Below are 15,832 nucleotides of genomic sequence, written 5' to 3' on the forward strand. Positions count from 1 at the left end.
CACCAAAATTCTGTCACCATACCTTTTTGTGCTGACCTTGCTACCTTGAAGTGAATGAGCCCAAGGTAGGGCAGCCAGCTCAGAAGGGTATAGTGACTAGTGGGTTATGCATTGGGCTGCCAACTGCAAGGTCAGCAGTTCAAAACCAGCTGCTCCACAGGAGAAAGATGCGGCTTTCTGCTCCCATAAAGAGTTACGGTCTTGGAAACCTACAGGAGTAGTTCTCTGTTCTATAGAGTCATTACAGAGTTAACTCCATGGCGGTGTTGTAGGTGACCGTCTATTACTATATTAATTATTATCATTACTATGACTACTTTGGTGGGTGAAGAGAGTTGTATGCCCTTCTTACATTTTTGAAAATAAGAAACAAAAACAACTCAAAACAACCCAAAACTACAATAATTGAAAACTCTGTGAAACACTGCCCGGGGTTGCCGTGAGTTGCCATGAGTTGGCATCCACTTACGGCAACTGGTCCTGGGAAAATTAGGACTGGTGATGCTTAGATGAGCCCTCGTGGTGTAGTGGGTTGCTAACTGCAAGTTCAGTAGTTCAAAACTACCAGCTGATCTACTCTTGTAGAGCTGCACTCTTGGAAACTCACAGGGGTGGCTCTACCCTACCGTTTAGGGTCATTATGAGTTGACATCAACTTGATGGCAGTGAGTTTGGTTTTTCTTGGTTTGGTGATTATTGGTTATGGAAGTCTTCAGCAAATGCTTGTTGTGGGCCTACTATGTGCTCGACATGATACTTGGGAACCACTATGAGAGTTCCAAAGTAAACTTCTATCACGGTCTGTGGACGTTCCATCCACCCTTTTCCTTTTCCACGTCCTCCTGAGAGGACTCACTGAGAGGGGGAGAACCTTCCATTCGCGCTGAAGTGATTTAGAACCTCTGAAAGCACAGCGTCATACTTACCTCTTACATGATGCGGTTAGTGCATAGTAAACGAAGCTCCGATTGTAATTTTGTAGTGGTGGCAGCCTTTCTTATTTGGCTTTCTCACGGGATACCTGGTGCAGGCCAGGGGTGAATCTTTTCATCCACTTGGACTTGATATTAGAGCTTCTTGTAGGATCCCTTGTTCAGACCCTCGCTTCATTTTCATTTAGTTTCCCTTCAACCCCCACCCCCCCCCGAGGCTCCCCGTTCCCATTCTTGTGAGCCATTCTCCTAGTTCCACTTTCCTCTAAACTTCAGGGAATCGGTTCTGAAGTACTGCCTCTAGCTGTGTTGATGGTTCCCATCTTTAGTTTAACACTCTTTCAAGGATCCTACTTGAAATTCTCACTCCTTGAGGACTCTTGATATCATCCGAGTGTTTCTTGCGGGAAGAGACAGTAAGATATGAATGACTGATTCTCTTAATTGCAGCACAATTCCATTTCCAAAGGGAAGCATGTGGCATCTCTAAATGTGTAGAAAGCACTCAGAAAGCACTTGTGGTATTTCTGTTGTAGCAGCACTGGATCACTAAGACAGCACTGTGGGGGTCAGAAATTAGGCAAAACCTGCCAGAAAATTTGGCAAAGATGACAGTGGCTTTTTGTGTCCTTAAGTTTTAAGAGCTCTCATCACTGGTCTTTTAACTAGATGAGCGGGTAGACACCCTATGGCTCAAATTTTCTCTCTAGCATAATGGCCCTCTATGCTAAGACTTGAGAGTCTCGCTTGTCTAATGTGATGCAATTGCCAATGCTAAAGTTACAGTCTAAGCAGTACAATTTTGGTAGCTCAGATTCACAAAGCAGTGAAAGTAGGACTAGAGGAAGTATGCCAGATAAAACAATGTTAACTGGATCTCACAAAGTGAACAAGAGAGATATGAAAAATGTAATCTTAGAAATATTGCTTGATTTCCTAGCCAAGAACCTATCCAGCATGAATAAAATCTAGAGGACCCTAGAGAAATCAATGTAGATATTTAATTGAGTGCGTATTGATGTATCTTTTTTCCTTCCACTACTATAGCTCTTTACTGATACAAAGAAATTGTTCATATTGTAAATGTAATTCTTGCAGCGCTTGGGACTCCTTAATATGTCCACTCCAAACTTATCAATATGATTAATGTCCAAAGGCCAAAACAAAACAAAAAAAATCACAAAATTCATTGCCATGCATTGATGCCAACTCATAGTGACCCTGTAGAACAGAGGAGAACCACCCCATGTGAGTTTCCAAGACTCTAACTCTTTACAGGAGCAGAAAGCCTCATTTTGCTCCCAAGGAGTTGCTGGTGGTTTTGAAGTGCTGACCTTGAAGTTAGTAGCCCAACTTATAACTACTACACAACCAGGGCTCTGTTTAAACTTGAACCTGGAGAGCTGCACCTCAGTTTCCCTGCTTATGAGTTAAGTACTGGTGTTGGTTATAAAATATTTAGCATTCGCATTCTGAAATGAACATGTGCAATTGTAATTGTTAAGATAATCTACATGAAAATTAAAAGAACAAAAAGTAAACTATTCCCACACAAACAGTAAGTCTACGGCTCATAAACAATTTATTCTTAGTTCAATTTATAACTGAGCAAAGGCCTATTTATCATTTGTGTGGGATGAGGAGAGAAAAGACATGAAAGAATAAATTAAAAAATTTATCTTTCTTTTTTTTATTTATCTTACTTACTTCCGCAAGTAAAGAAGTCTTTCATCCATATTCTGACAGGACCAATTCTTATTTTTTTCTTTTACTGTATTTAGAGGTCTATTGTTTCTGGTATTTCTAATCATTGCAGTGTGTGGAATTCTTGGATGGAACCCGACTTTCCTGTGCTTAGTCATTTTACTACTAGTGCTTGCATTTTCTTTTCCCAGAAGAAAGATCTCTACGTTCCTGGTTGGGGTTAAAACACAAACAACTTCACTGCCATTGAGTCGATGCTTGCTCACAGCCACCCTGCAGGACAGAGTAGAGCTGCTTAAGAGGTACTGGAGCTGTAAATCTGTACAGGAGCAGCGGCCCCCTCTTTCTCCCATGCACGGACAGATGGGCTTGAACTGCCGATTTTTCAGTTAGCAACTCAATGCTGAACCTGAGGTTTTTTTTACATAAGACACTTATTAAAACGATGTTAAAAAATGGCCTTGTATTTTTTAGATTCACCTCCATCATATTGGAAAGTAGATTAAACGACAGTGTTAATCTTTGAATCATGGGTCTCCCAAGACAATTTCAGAAGGTCTGAAAGATCAAACCTGTTTTCATAATAGCATTAGGACGTTAATTACCTTTTTTGCTGTGTTGATCTTTGCAAGGAGAGTGAATATGCAAAGTGGGTCAGCCTCCTCTGCCTCAGTACGTCTTGAGACAGCGGCCCAAAACGGCGCTGAGTCATTGGTCCTTGCTGCTCCATGCTTGCAGTTAAAAACAACCCAAAACAATAGAGTGCCCCCTTTGCTTAAGAATGCCCTTCATGGAGCTGAGAAACGGATTAATCATATTAAATCTCTACCCTGGAGTACAGATGGGAACACGCAGAGCTCTCCCACTGCCTACCAACGTTCACAGGCTGTTTCCCAAAGAAGAAGCGTGTGTGTCGGGGTTTGGGTTGCAAGCTGAAGTAGCTGCTATTTTTCATGAAACACAAGTTTTCACTAAAATAAAAAAAAATTTTTAAACAACCCCAAACCGTCCAACTATGGCTGTTGAGACTTGGGTAGATGGCCCATAGTTTCTCCACAAAAGAACTGAGTGAGTGTCACGTCAAGAAGACAACTGATGATATGTGATGCCAATCATCAAATTTGAGGTTTCGAACAAAAAGTAGAATTTCCGAAAACTTATACCCATCATCATGAACTTGGCAGCTTTTTAATTGAACAGTATTGGTAGCAATGTTAAGAAATTTTATTTTTGGAGATAGCGTATAATGAAATGTGTTGGCATCTGTATAAGTCAATGTTTGCCAATTACCAGTATATTCCAAATGGCCCATACATTGGGTTATAAAATCATAAATGAGTGAAAGATATATTCAATGTTGAAGATAAACCAATGGATTTTTAATCCACCAGTGTACAAATTTTTTGGTATCCTTTCATACCTCACAACAAAATTAACATTAAGAAACTGCCATTTGTTGGATTTGATGTAATATCAGAGGAGACTATCCATCACTATCTGAAAGGCTATGCAAGTTCTCCTCCTTCTGACTAGTGAGACTGAATTTCACAAGAGATTGAATACAGAAGCAAATAGGAGATTCCACCCTCCAGTTCCCTTTCCCATTGGATCAAAACCCTGGTCCGGGTGGTCGTAAAAGGAGGAAAGAAGCATCGAAACTGCCCCTCAGTGCTCCTGGAGCTTGGGCTAGTTTCAAACGGTCTAATAAAAGAAAAAGCAAATAGGAGATTCTGGTTATTTTTTATTAAGTCACGTCTTAAAAAGATATGAAAAAATTACTGCTTTTTGTCGTGAAGAATATAGCTGTTTTCATAAAAAATGGTATGTTAACAAGCTCATAGTAATTTTAAAATAAATTATTAATATATATCTAATTTTTTTTAGTTTTAACCTGTCATATCCCTAAAACAAACCCACTGCCGAACCATCAGAGGGAGAAAGCTAAAGCTTTCTACTCCTGAAAAGAGCTACAGTCTCAGAGAGACGCAGAGACAGTTCTACTCTGCCCTAGAGGGTGGCGGTGAGTCGGAATGCACTCAATGACAGTGAGACTCTTTCATCAGGTGAATAGTAACACATGAAACCCATGTAAACAAAAGCCTTCTGAGGGCCTCGATAATTTTTAGGAGTATAAAGAGGTCCTGGTGCTACCAAGTTTGAGGATGGTGGATCTACATATACGTAGACCAGACCTGGGCATACTTCTGTTATGAGATGGATTTTTATCTTAATATTGTTTTTTGTAGCATACTGATTGCTGCACAAATTTAGGAAATGACGCTCACACGTCTTTCACTCATTGCCCACCCCCACCCCTTGAGACTCCTTCAGTCCTCTTTTTACTAGCCAAGGGATGTACTCTACAAAGGCAGTGGTGGTTGTGGTTTGTCTCATCCCAGAGCCTCCCACCCAGGTTGAAGGACACAGCTGTATTTATGAAAACCAGGCAGGTGAAAGGAGGTGGCGAAAGATCAAATTTCCTACACACACACCTCATGGCAGGTGGAAAGCTCAATAACTGATCATGAAGATCTGGCACAGCAATTGTTTGCAGAAAGGAAAAGAAAATGGGTTTCTGAGTATTGTTTTGAATGATCCCTGGCAACAGCTGGGCAATGATTGAAACCTCCTAGGATTCAGACTTCAAACTTAAAAATACATTTGCATATGCCAGCATTAGAAATGGAATCCCAAACTGCTGCCAATTCAGACAACCAAAAGGAAATGGAGATCCATATTACCCCAAAACTAAGCTTGGGGCTTTAGGGGACTCAGCAGCTGTGTAAACCGACCGGAACCCTCTGCTTTTCTCGGCCAGACACTTGTTTCAATACCGAACCAAAACACACCATGATGAGAGGTGCTGAAATGAGAACGGAAGATGACAGGTCTCATTCTTGGGTTTGAGAAGAGCTGGGAATAATCCCTTCAAATTTATGGTTGTATCAAAGGAGCCCTGGTGGTGTAGTGGTTACACTTTGGGCTGCTAACTGCAAGGTCAGCAGTTCAAAACGACCAGCTGCTCCCTGGAAGAAAGATGAGGCTTTCTACTGCCACACAGGATTACGGTCTTGGGAACCCTCAGGGGACGTTCTACCCTGCCCTGTTTCTAGGAGTCAGAATGGACTGGATGGCAATGATCTCAGTTGCTGGTGTTCTGGTTGTAGGTTGAGGTGCCACTTGGCTGCTGGCTGCAAGGTCTGTGATTTGAACCTGTCACCCGCTGGTTGGAGAAGGATGAGAGTGTTGACTCCTGTAAAGATGTATAGTCTCAAAAACTCTAGATAAAGGTTCCGCGAGTCAGAGTCGACCAGATGGTGGTGTTTGCTTTTTGTTGTTGTTGCGATTTTTCATCACAAAAAGTGAGATGGAGATGCAAGGACCACTGGGAAGGCCAGGGGAGATGTGAATTGACTTCAAAGGGCCAAGACAGGGGAAGACACCCACACAGAACCGTTTGATGTGCAATTCCCTTGGGTGGTGCAAATGGTTAACAAGTTGGCTTCTATCAAAAGGCTGGAGGTTCAAGTTTACCTAAAGGTACCTGCTAAGAAGGCCCAGTGGTTTACTTCCAAGACAGCAGTCATTGAAACCTAATGGAGCTCTCGTCTACTCAGAAACACAAAGTTGGACCTGACTCATAGTAACTGATTTCAACTCAACAGAAAATTTGACAATAACTATATTACTATCAAGTTAAATGACATACGCATTTAAATATTCTTCTCAGACCTCTATTTTAAAAATATGCCTCCCATTTTATAACATTTTGTTTGGGGCTTTCTTTACTCAGGTTAAACTGCTATTAAATCAGTAACATGCTATGCCTTTCAGCTGTTTCTCACCGTGATACCTTTTAAATGATTGCAACGAACCTTTGTTGACTTTGTGATGGTTTGGGTTTCTTGAATTAAGGTGCAATTAGTGATAGGGACAGAATACATGGAATACTGATTGATGATGATGGTGATGATGATGATGATGATAGAGGAAAAGGAAGAAGGAGAGGAGGAGGAAGGAGAAACGCCTTTGTTTGGATGATTAATAATTTCCAGGTATAGTTCTCAGTGCCACTTAGTATTAATTTATTTACCTCGATCACTGGATTCACAGATGGCCTGAAGCTAAGATGATCAGAATTTAGACATTTGGGATAATGGGTGGAGATGAATTATAGTGGCAACGATAAGCAGGGGAGAAAGGGTGAACCAGAGAACAAGGAAAATAAGAGGGGGTTGATTTTGAAAACGTTAAAGAGGAAGGAGTTAGTGTGTATAGTCCAAAGAAATTGGAGTGGCTGCTTTGAACTTTGGGATCTCTGTTGTCGGGTGAGAGTTACTTGGAGCTCCAGGTAAGAAAGTGAAGAGGTAAAATGGAACGGGGCTTGGGCAGAGTAGAGCAGGAGGGTTTGCAAGGGAACTTTAGCTAAGAAGAGGAAAGAAAAAACTAACTAGCCGAATAAAGAGGGCGTGGTCAGGGGAGAGGCAGAGAGGGAGTTCGGAATATGGGACTCTGATGGGAGGAGAACTGAGCAGGTCACACAAAAGTGCATTCATTTTCCCCAGAGAGGATGGAGTTGAGATGGAACTGAGCCTTGTTCCTAAATCAGGGTGGAAGCCTGATGGCATAGTGAGCTACCATTGGGTGGCTAACCTCATGATCAGCAGTTCAAAACCTCCAGCCACGCCAAGGAAGAAAGGTGAAGCCTTCTGGTCCCCTAATGCCTGCGCGACAGACAGGAGCAGTTCCACTCTGTCCTATAGGCTAGTGGGGAGTTGGAAATGACTGGATGGCAGTGGCTTAAACCAGAAAGGAGTTATGCCAGAAGTCTCTTGGTGAATGGTAGAATGTGTTGATGATCAAATTGGGAGGAATTTTACACCCCAAAGTGGGTTTGCTTTACCTTATCTCTGTGGATGAAAGAAATCACCTTTATATGAGTGGGAAGTAGGTGAGCAATGATTAGCTGTAGGTAACTCTCTGACTCATTTTCTTAGGTTGAAAGCATCATAATTGCCTTTGACCTACATTTGCCATCAGCACAGGAATATCTATACTTCACTACACCACCCCCCACCCCGCCTCCCACTTTGCTCCTGGGTTGCTTTATTTGCTGTACAGCAATATTTAGTGGGTCAGATTGGCAAGCACCTCAGGAAAGCTTGTGGATCTCAGAGCTGACACTGCATTTAACACTACAATTTAGGTCATTTCTTTATGTGTAAAGGCCCAGGAACTCCCAAAATGTGCACCTTTATAAGCCCATCTCTTGAGATTTCTTATTCTCCTAGAGGTTAAGTGTCTCTTTTGGAAGAGAACCCAAAATCAATATATGAAAAGTGCTGTATGGCTGTGTCTTTTAACATTGTAGCTGCACGATATTTAAAACGTGAAGAGCATTACGTGAAATGCCACTATGAGCTACAATCCCCTTTTTTAAAGTTCCCTGTGTATGACTGTTGTTTGTGATGTATTGCGGCTGTGCCTGGAACATCACCTTAAATGACTGTCATGGTCAGTTATTTAACAATTGTTATTAGAAAGCCTTTGCCCTCTACAGAGACCTACCAATGATATACTTCACTTCCAACAAGTGGATGCACTTCTTTGCAAGAAAATCCTAGTGGTTACAGGATGATTTTACTGCATAGTTTGCTCCTTAGCAGCAATCATGTACAACTGATGTCCTAGGACACTTTTGATAGACTGAGGGAAGGTAGACAAAAATTGAGGGGATACGGAGGAGAGGGGAGGCTAAGTTTTCCAAGACGTTTCCAGTAGCTGCTTTCAGCATGAAGTGACTGACACCTCCCTGGCTTAAAACAACAAGGAAACCCACAGTGATCTCTTGATTGTATATTTAAGTTTGACCACTGAACCTTCTCAAGCATGCAACTGGATTGACTCCCACTGGGAAGAGTGGATGTAATGTATTAGATGGCTCCCAGAATCAGGTTCTAATTCTCTCTGGCCAGGAATTTTACCCACTGATGTTGAAAATTATTGGCAGCCATGGAGTTAGTGATAAACTTGACTTTGGCTAGTTTGACAGGCCATGATCAGTTGGAGCTGATTCGAAGTGGCAGGGGATGTTCTGCTCTTTCTCCTCGGGAGGCAGGGTACTCACTCTCTGGCCGTCCTCCCTAACTACTTCATATCCGTGAGGCATCGACCAAACACCTGCACACCTTGGAAAGAGGGACTCATGTTTAAATAGTCTTTTGTATGTAGGGACTCCATACTTGGTTGCACAGATTTTCATCTGCCCTGAAGGAAGTTTGTTGAAACCTCAAACACAACACACTCAAAGTTATCTTGATTTTCTTCTTTTTCTCCCCTTCACAAGTCCACTACCCTTCTCTTTAGCCTCTCCGATTTGGGTTGTTAATGAATCTCTTTGGTTCTCGCATCTAAAGGCAAAGAAGAACTGGCTCTTCCTCTTGATTATCGTATTTCCTGTTCATGGTGTCTCCATTTTGTCTCTTTGTTTACCTACCATCCCAGTGCAGGGGCAATTGATCCAGAGAGATGTGAGCACGCACAGCCCACCAGCGTGCTTTACTTCTGCTTTCTGCTCTAATTTTGTAGGCAGGGAGTAAATCAATTCCATTTTCATTTTTGCCATTTGTCTTTTCAAAAAGCCTCTATGGATTTCTGTCCCCCGTTCATTGTGCTAAACAGTATGCATTTTCTGTTTTTCCAAGGCTTCATCAGTTGCCTCTACACCTGACGTCTTACCAACAGAAGTCTGTAATTCTTTACTCAGATTCATCCGTATTGTTACACTGAGTCTCTAAGTTACCTCGTGTGAAGACTTTCATGCACCCACATCTCTCCTTCCACTGCCCATTCCTGACCTCATTCAGTATCCAGTTCAAATTCCAATGCTTCCTTGAAGCTTACCCTGGCCTAGTCCGTCAGCTCCTGATGGTCACTTTGTTCTTCCTTCCCTCTGAATGTGGGCCTGGTGTAGTATTTCAGAGCAGGGACACATTTGGATTTAGATTCTGCCACACGTTGACTGTGTCGTTTGAGGTCTTGCTGAGCGCTTTCTTCTTAATTGTGTAAAGGCAACAACAACAGTAATAGTGCTCTTGAATTGTGATTAAACGTGAGAGTGAGTGTAACGTGTCTGACACTTAGTAAAGACTCAATAATCAATAAGTCAGTATTTCACAGAGCATCTCGAGACCCACCACATGCCCACTGATCCGAAGGGCATATACTATGAAGGGGATCATGTAGTTGGTGTGGGGTTCGCTTTGGACCCTTATGCTTTTCGGGCACATGGAATTGATCGAATGCTCAGCAAATGTTTGTTGGAAAACTGAAGACGGGATATGATCATGATTGACAACAGTTGGTTGCCAAGATCATTATTGTTATTTCATAGTCTTGGCAGTCACACTGAGGGTAGGAAAGTGTGCGGTAAGAACACGGTGGACTTCCTGAATGTGTGGGCTTGTCTGCAGACGTGCCTGAGCCTGACAGCAGGACAATGGCAGCAAGTGTGAGGCCATGTAGGTGTTTCGCTCGCGTTGTTGTGGCTGCTGTTGCTCTGTAGACTACACTGGGGGACATGCACTCATCGGAAACTGTCCCAAACCAGGCTCATTGCCAACAAGGCAGTTCAGAGCCATGTTCATCATCGTTGCATACAAAGAACCCGCAAATGAATGCTCATGACCGTTGTGGATAACTGTTGATTTTTTTAATGTTTATTTATTTGTTTTAATGCATTTGAGTTAGGAGGGGTTTCTTTTTCAGTTTTGTTAACTTCCAGTCTGTCATTTGGGAGCCAAGAAGAGACAAATAATTTAATTTCCAATCAGTAAGAGTCTTCTCCAAACTTATTTTATGTAAAAATATTTTAGGGTCAACATCACCATTAACATTAGGATGAAGTCTCTTTTCCCAAGGTAATCAATTTTCCCAAGAAATTGCCACAGTATTCGCTCTTCTTACGCATGTTCACAAACACTGTGCTTTAAAAACGGAAAGTGCAGGCATAAGCAATATTACATTCGATATGCAAACGAAAGCTTTATCAAAATATTGGCTGTTGTGGAGATGAAATTAATAGTGACAATTTAGGAGGAGTTGTACAGAGAAAAAGATTAATGTGTTAGGTCTCCAGTGGCTGATGCACGTGATGCTAGGCAAGACGAAATCTCCATGTACCCCTGATAGTGAATCCGTAGGCGTTTGAACAGGGTACATCTTTGGGCCTTCATGACAGCCTATTTCCTTTTCTCAGAATGGGGATGAATCGGTCCATTATCATCTAAATTGGAAATTATGATGATGGCTTTTCTTTGATAACCTTATAATATTTTTCTTTATTTGTTAAGAAACTTGGGCAGACAATGTGTTGCTTATCCTGAAGTATGCTATTTTTCTTCAAACCAGAATAGACAATAACACCCTCTTTCTTCAAATAGTTAGCTACATATAGCAGGGGGAAGATTTTGCATAGCGTGAGACCAGGTCTAATTTGAACTATTCCTCTGCTTTTTGGGCTTGGCTAAATAAGACCCAAAAGTCAAAATTTCAAACTGGATTTACTTTTAGATGATGATGATAGTACAGTAAGGTTATCTGTGGAAATATGTATTTTATATATTCCTGTTTTTTCTTATTTTTTTCTCCAAGGGAAGCAACATGTCTGACAAAAGTGACTTAAAGGCTGAGCTGGAGCGCAAAAAGCAGCGCTTAGCACAGATAAGAGAGGAGAAGAAGCGGAAGGAAGAAGAGAGGAAAAAGAAAGAGGTAAGCGCTATATGTGTCGGGGTACTATGGGGGGGGCGAGAAAAATCATTTGATTCTAAACAATTACTCAAATGGATAAATACTCCAAAGGCTACTGCCATTGAGCTGGTTCTGATTCATAGTAACCATACAGGACAGAAGAGAACTACTCCTTTAAGTTCCCAAGGCTGTAAATCTTTCCACGAGCACAGAGACTTATCTTTCTACTGTGGAACGGCTGGTGGGTTTGAATTACTGAATTTATGCTTAGCAACGAAAGCAACCCACTCTGACACCAGGGGTCCCTAAAGGGATAAATAGAACCCTCTACAATAGTCCTTCTGTGATACCTGAGTAAGAGAAGCAGATAGCTGCACAGGCTGTGATAGGTCACTGCCATCTGCTATACGCTGGTCAATGCCACTGGTCAATAGCCACTGCTATATGCTGGTCAATGCCACTGAAATGGTCAATGCCATCTGCTATACGCTGGTCAATGCCACTGGTCAATAGCCACTGCTATATGCTGGTCAATGCCACTGAAATGGTGGATAGCTATTGGCCAGGTGGTGCACACACCCCTAGTTCACCCCAGACTTGTATCTAACCCTGAGAGTGGTCTGTGGCCACTAAATTTGTTAGAAATATCTTAATCTTTATGCCTTTCAGTTTCCTATCTTTAATATGGGAATAATAATATATTTACTTTATGTTTAAAAGTTTAACAGAGTTGACTTTATAAAGCACTTCGCAGTACCTATAATATAGGTGGTACTTGGTGTTAATTCTCTTAAGGTTTTGAAAAATGACCAGAAAGAGCCTCTTAGGGGCAATCGATACTCATGGATTTACATTATTTCTAAATGACATCTGTTAGAGTAAATAAGAGTCCAAGATTCAGGCAACACTGCCAAAACTGCAGCAGGGACCCTGAGGTGGAGCCTAGCCCTTTGGCTGGCCAGCCCCAGAATCCAGGACTGCTGATTCCCAATCGCCTTGCTGTCATATCTTATTTCCTTCCTTTATCTGAATCCAACGAAGTATTTATCTTTCACTCTCCAGTGTGTTGTGACATTGTCCAAATATCTCACATCTTGTTACAAAAAACAGATGTCAAAGATATGTTTGGATCGTCATCTAAGAAGAAAACTCTCTTTGCTCGTATGTATAGAAACCTGATCTGCCTCCCTACTTGAGTTTTCTTGAAAAAAAGACAGGATATTTATATGCCTTGTAATCCAAATATGTGTTTTTCATACTATAAGGCTGGGTGGCCAAGGTAACCGATATATAACAATTATTATTTTTCAACAAAGTAAAACATAATTGCGGTTGCATTTTAGCCTTCTGACATCCTGCATCTCTGGGTACCATTATACTTTCTTTGATGGATGTGGTAGTTTATTTGTCCTTGACAGCATACATAATGCTTTCTCCCTGGGAAATTTTTGCTCTTAGACATGCAATGTTTGAGTGAAATGGAGGTGAGAATTGACAAGGGATGGCTATTCATTTCCATACGAAGCCAAAAAGAGCATTAAGCTATTATATTTCCCTTCCTTCAAATGTCAACACTTACTGTAGTTTTAAAGCACCTGCTATCCCTTTACTAATAACCAGTTTCCTTTTAAACTGACAGTCTAATATCCAACTTGAATTTCACAGAATGACCACAAAATGTGGTGTGATATGGGAAATCAGGTTCCAAATTATGCTGTCTGCTTCATCTTTTTCATTCTACATATTTTGGGGCAAATTACAGGCACATAAGGATGATAGAAGTAGGCCACCCCTCTGGCTCCTACACCGAGCATGTTTGCCTGGCAGAAATTTAACTTCTTACACAGTGGCAAGAGCTCTGAGAGATTGGTGGGGGGAGGGAAGGGGAGAGTGTGAAACACCTGGGCTCTTCTTGGTCTCACCCTACTTTTAGAATTCACATCACATGAAGCCTAGCTCTCCTCCTGCTTTCAGACTGTGGTTACAGAGCCCTGTCCCTCAAACTCAGTTGGATTTGCTACAGAAAAGTCACATCTTTATACAAGTCTTGGTCTCCCATCCTCAGAGTTTATGATTCAGAAGAGCCAATTGGCATCAAATTTGAGGAACCACTGGGCTGTATCCTTTTTAAGACTTATCCTTTTTAAGACTTAAATCTTTTCCTTCCCCAACTTCCTACCTCCCCCACCAAGTAATTTTTTACTAGAGCTTTCGTCCATTCAGGTTAAGCCCCTTTTGTAGATAATGATGACCTGGTCTGCGTTGAGCATCTGAGGCTGTGAGACGAAACAGGAAGCAGTATGCACAATGATAAAGAACAGAGGTTTTGTAGTGGCCAGGAAGGCTGGCTGTGCCTGCACAGGATGGCCTTGAGGGGCCTTGGAACTTCTCCATCCCTCTTTCCGGTTCTGTAAAGTGTAGACAGTCGTTCCACCTTGCTCACCAAGTTCTGGGTGTAATAGAGGAGGTGAAATAGAACAGTGGGGCAGGTCAGTCAAAAGCAGCCATCATCCAGCTCCTGAGGTCAACGGATAGAGTAGCGTGGGGGTCCATGAAATGACTGCTTACACTTGTCAAGATCATTGCTGCTGAAGTCATCTTTCAGAAATGTTCCCTGATTAGAAGAGACTTGTCATTGAGATCCCCTCGGTTCATGGGGAAAGTCCCTGGGTAGTCCTAATGGCTGCTTTACCCTACCCCCAGGGGCGTTGGACGGTCCCTCAAACTCAGTTGGATTTCTGGTGATCTGCTTCTGAGAAGTCATGTCCCTGAAAACCCTGTCATGGCCAGTTCTGTTTTGCACAGAAGTTAGAAGAGACTTGACTGCAGCAAACGACACTGTCATGGCAGGAGTCGCTGAATGGCACAAATGGTTAAGCCTTCAAGAGGCAATAGCCATACCACCTCAAATGTGCCCAGTCTCTTCTGATCTCAACTGCTGGACAGAAAGGTAGCAGGGTCCAGTCTGCCAGAGACACCTTGGAAGGAAGGCCTGGTGATCTAGTACAAAAAGCCAACCATTGAAAAAGTCTGTGGAGCCTAGTTCTACTCCGATGTGCATGGGCTCCCCATGAGTTGTCATCAGCTCTGTGACAGCACGGTTTTTCTGTGGGATCACCGCTGAAAGAAAGGGGTGTTGCTCTGTGTCATGGGATCCATTCCAACCCATCACGATTCTTTGGAACAAGCAGACTTCCTCACGGGGGTTGCTAGGCTGTCATCTTTACAGAGGCATACTCCCTCATCTTCCTCCTGAGGAGCAGCTGTGGGGTTTGAACCACCAACCTTGCAGCTACCAGCTGAGCAATTAACCCTTGTGCCACCAAAGCTCCTCTTGAAAGACAGGTAGATGTCTAAGACTCAGACATCTCAAAACTCTTAAAGATGATATGGCCAAGCTTAACAATACTCCCTCTGCCACCCATCTCATCCAGCTAGTTGTCCAACCCAAAACCCTAGGCTCCTCCTACCATCAGGTCCTCCCCTAAGTGTCCTTCACCTTGCAGTTCTCATCTCAGCGTCTCTTCCTCCAACACACCTCCTCTAGTACCTTTCTACACCCAGGACTGGGATGACCGTGCTCAACCCTTGCCCTTGTCAAGTCATTTAGCAAAGAGCAAGCTGTTCGCCTCGCCACTTGGCCTTCTATCTGAATCCAGTGTTTTGCTTACAGGGCTGTATGGTTTTTGTTTATTTATTTTCATCATTGAGTCCATGTTTAGGCAAACCCTGCCACATGGGAGGCCTTCAGGAAAGTCTTGTTTGTAGAATGAGTAAACACACAAATTAGGTAGGGCCCATCCGAGAAACTAGGCCCGACAGCCTTTCCAAGCACACGGAGCATTTTGTTGTGCTGGTTCCCCTGTGTGTTTCTTTGAGAGCTTCTGATTCTGTCTGTGGGATGCTCTAACCTGCAGACCCTGTCAATGACACCTGAATTTAAAAGTTCCTCCTTTGTATGCCACTACAAAGCCTTGGAAATGGCCCAAGCTTCTAGCCTTGACTTCTGTAAACTTTCTGTAAATTTACATTTTAAATAAAACATATGAATTTAGAATAAAAACTCTTTGACCAGAGTGACATTATTTTGCCCTGGGGGTGGGCTGGGGGAATGTAAATTAGGCCCACACAAGCTGATTGTCTTCCCAGACTCCAGAAAACCGTGTCCATGTTGTATAACATGACCACGCTCTACTCCCATGGATGTCAACTGCCTTTTCAGTTGTGGCTTTATGAATAAAATCTGATTTAAAATAAATATAGTGGCTACCATTTAAGACACAGGTCTGGTTTCATGAGAGGTTGGCTCTAGTGCAATGAGGTGTGTTTAACAGGGCCACCCTGAGGTTTTGCCCTGTCCTTGGCCTTCTGCTGATTTGCTGGAAGGTAGGAGGTGGGCAAGGGTTTCTTGGCCTGGTCTCCTTTGTTCCTCTAATAAACGTGGAACC

At 42.5% G+C, this 15,832-nt stretch overlaps 1 protein-coding gene and 1 non-coding gene across 7 annotated transcripts in view; both read left to right on the plus strand.

Moving 5' to 3' along the window:
* Window positions 1-4,219: 4,219 nt before the first annotated feature.
* LOC115869275 lies at window positions 4,220-4,338 on the plus strand. Its single transcript, XR_004046092.1, has one exon. It is a non-coding gene; the product is annotated as a small nucleolar RNA SNORA61 (small nucleolar RNA).
* A 6,954-nt stretch (window positions 4,339-11,292) lies between these two features.
* The window catches only part of DYNC1I1 (dynein cytoplasmic 1 intermediate chain 1), a 321,188-nt gene continuing 316,648 nt past the window's right edge, over window positions 11,293-15,832 (plus strand). For all 6 annotated transcript variants that reach the window (XM_004702674.2, XM_004702676.2, XM_004702675.4 and 3 more), the window contains exon 1: window positions 11,293-11,405. In XM_004702674.2, coding sequence (XP_004702731.1) covers window positions 11,298-11,405 — 108 coding nt within the window. In that variant the 5' untranslated portion in view covers window positions 11,293-11,297. The remainder of the gene's footprint in view (window positions 11,406-15,832) is intronic.

Source organism: Echinops telfairi, unplaced genomic scaffold, assembly GCF_000313985.2.
Source record: "Echinops telfairi isolate 266 unplaced genomic scaffold, ASM31398v2 ScPeMD7_23;HRSCAF=83, whole genome shotgun sequence".
NCBI classification, from domain to species: domain Eukaryota; kingdom Metazoa; phylum Chordata; class Mammalia; order Afrosoricida; family Tenrecidae; genus Echinops; species Echinops telfairi.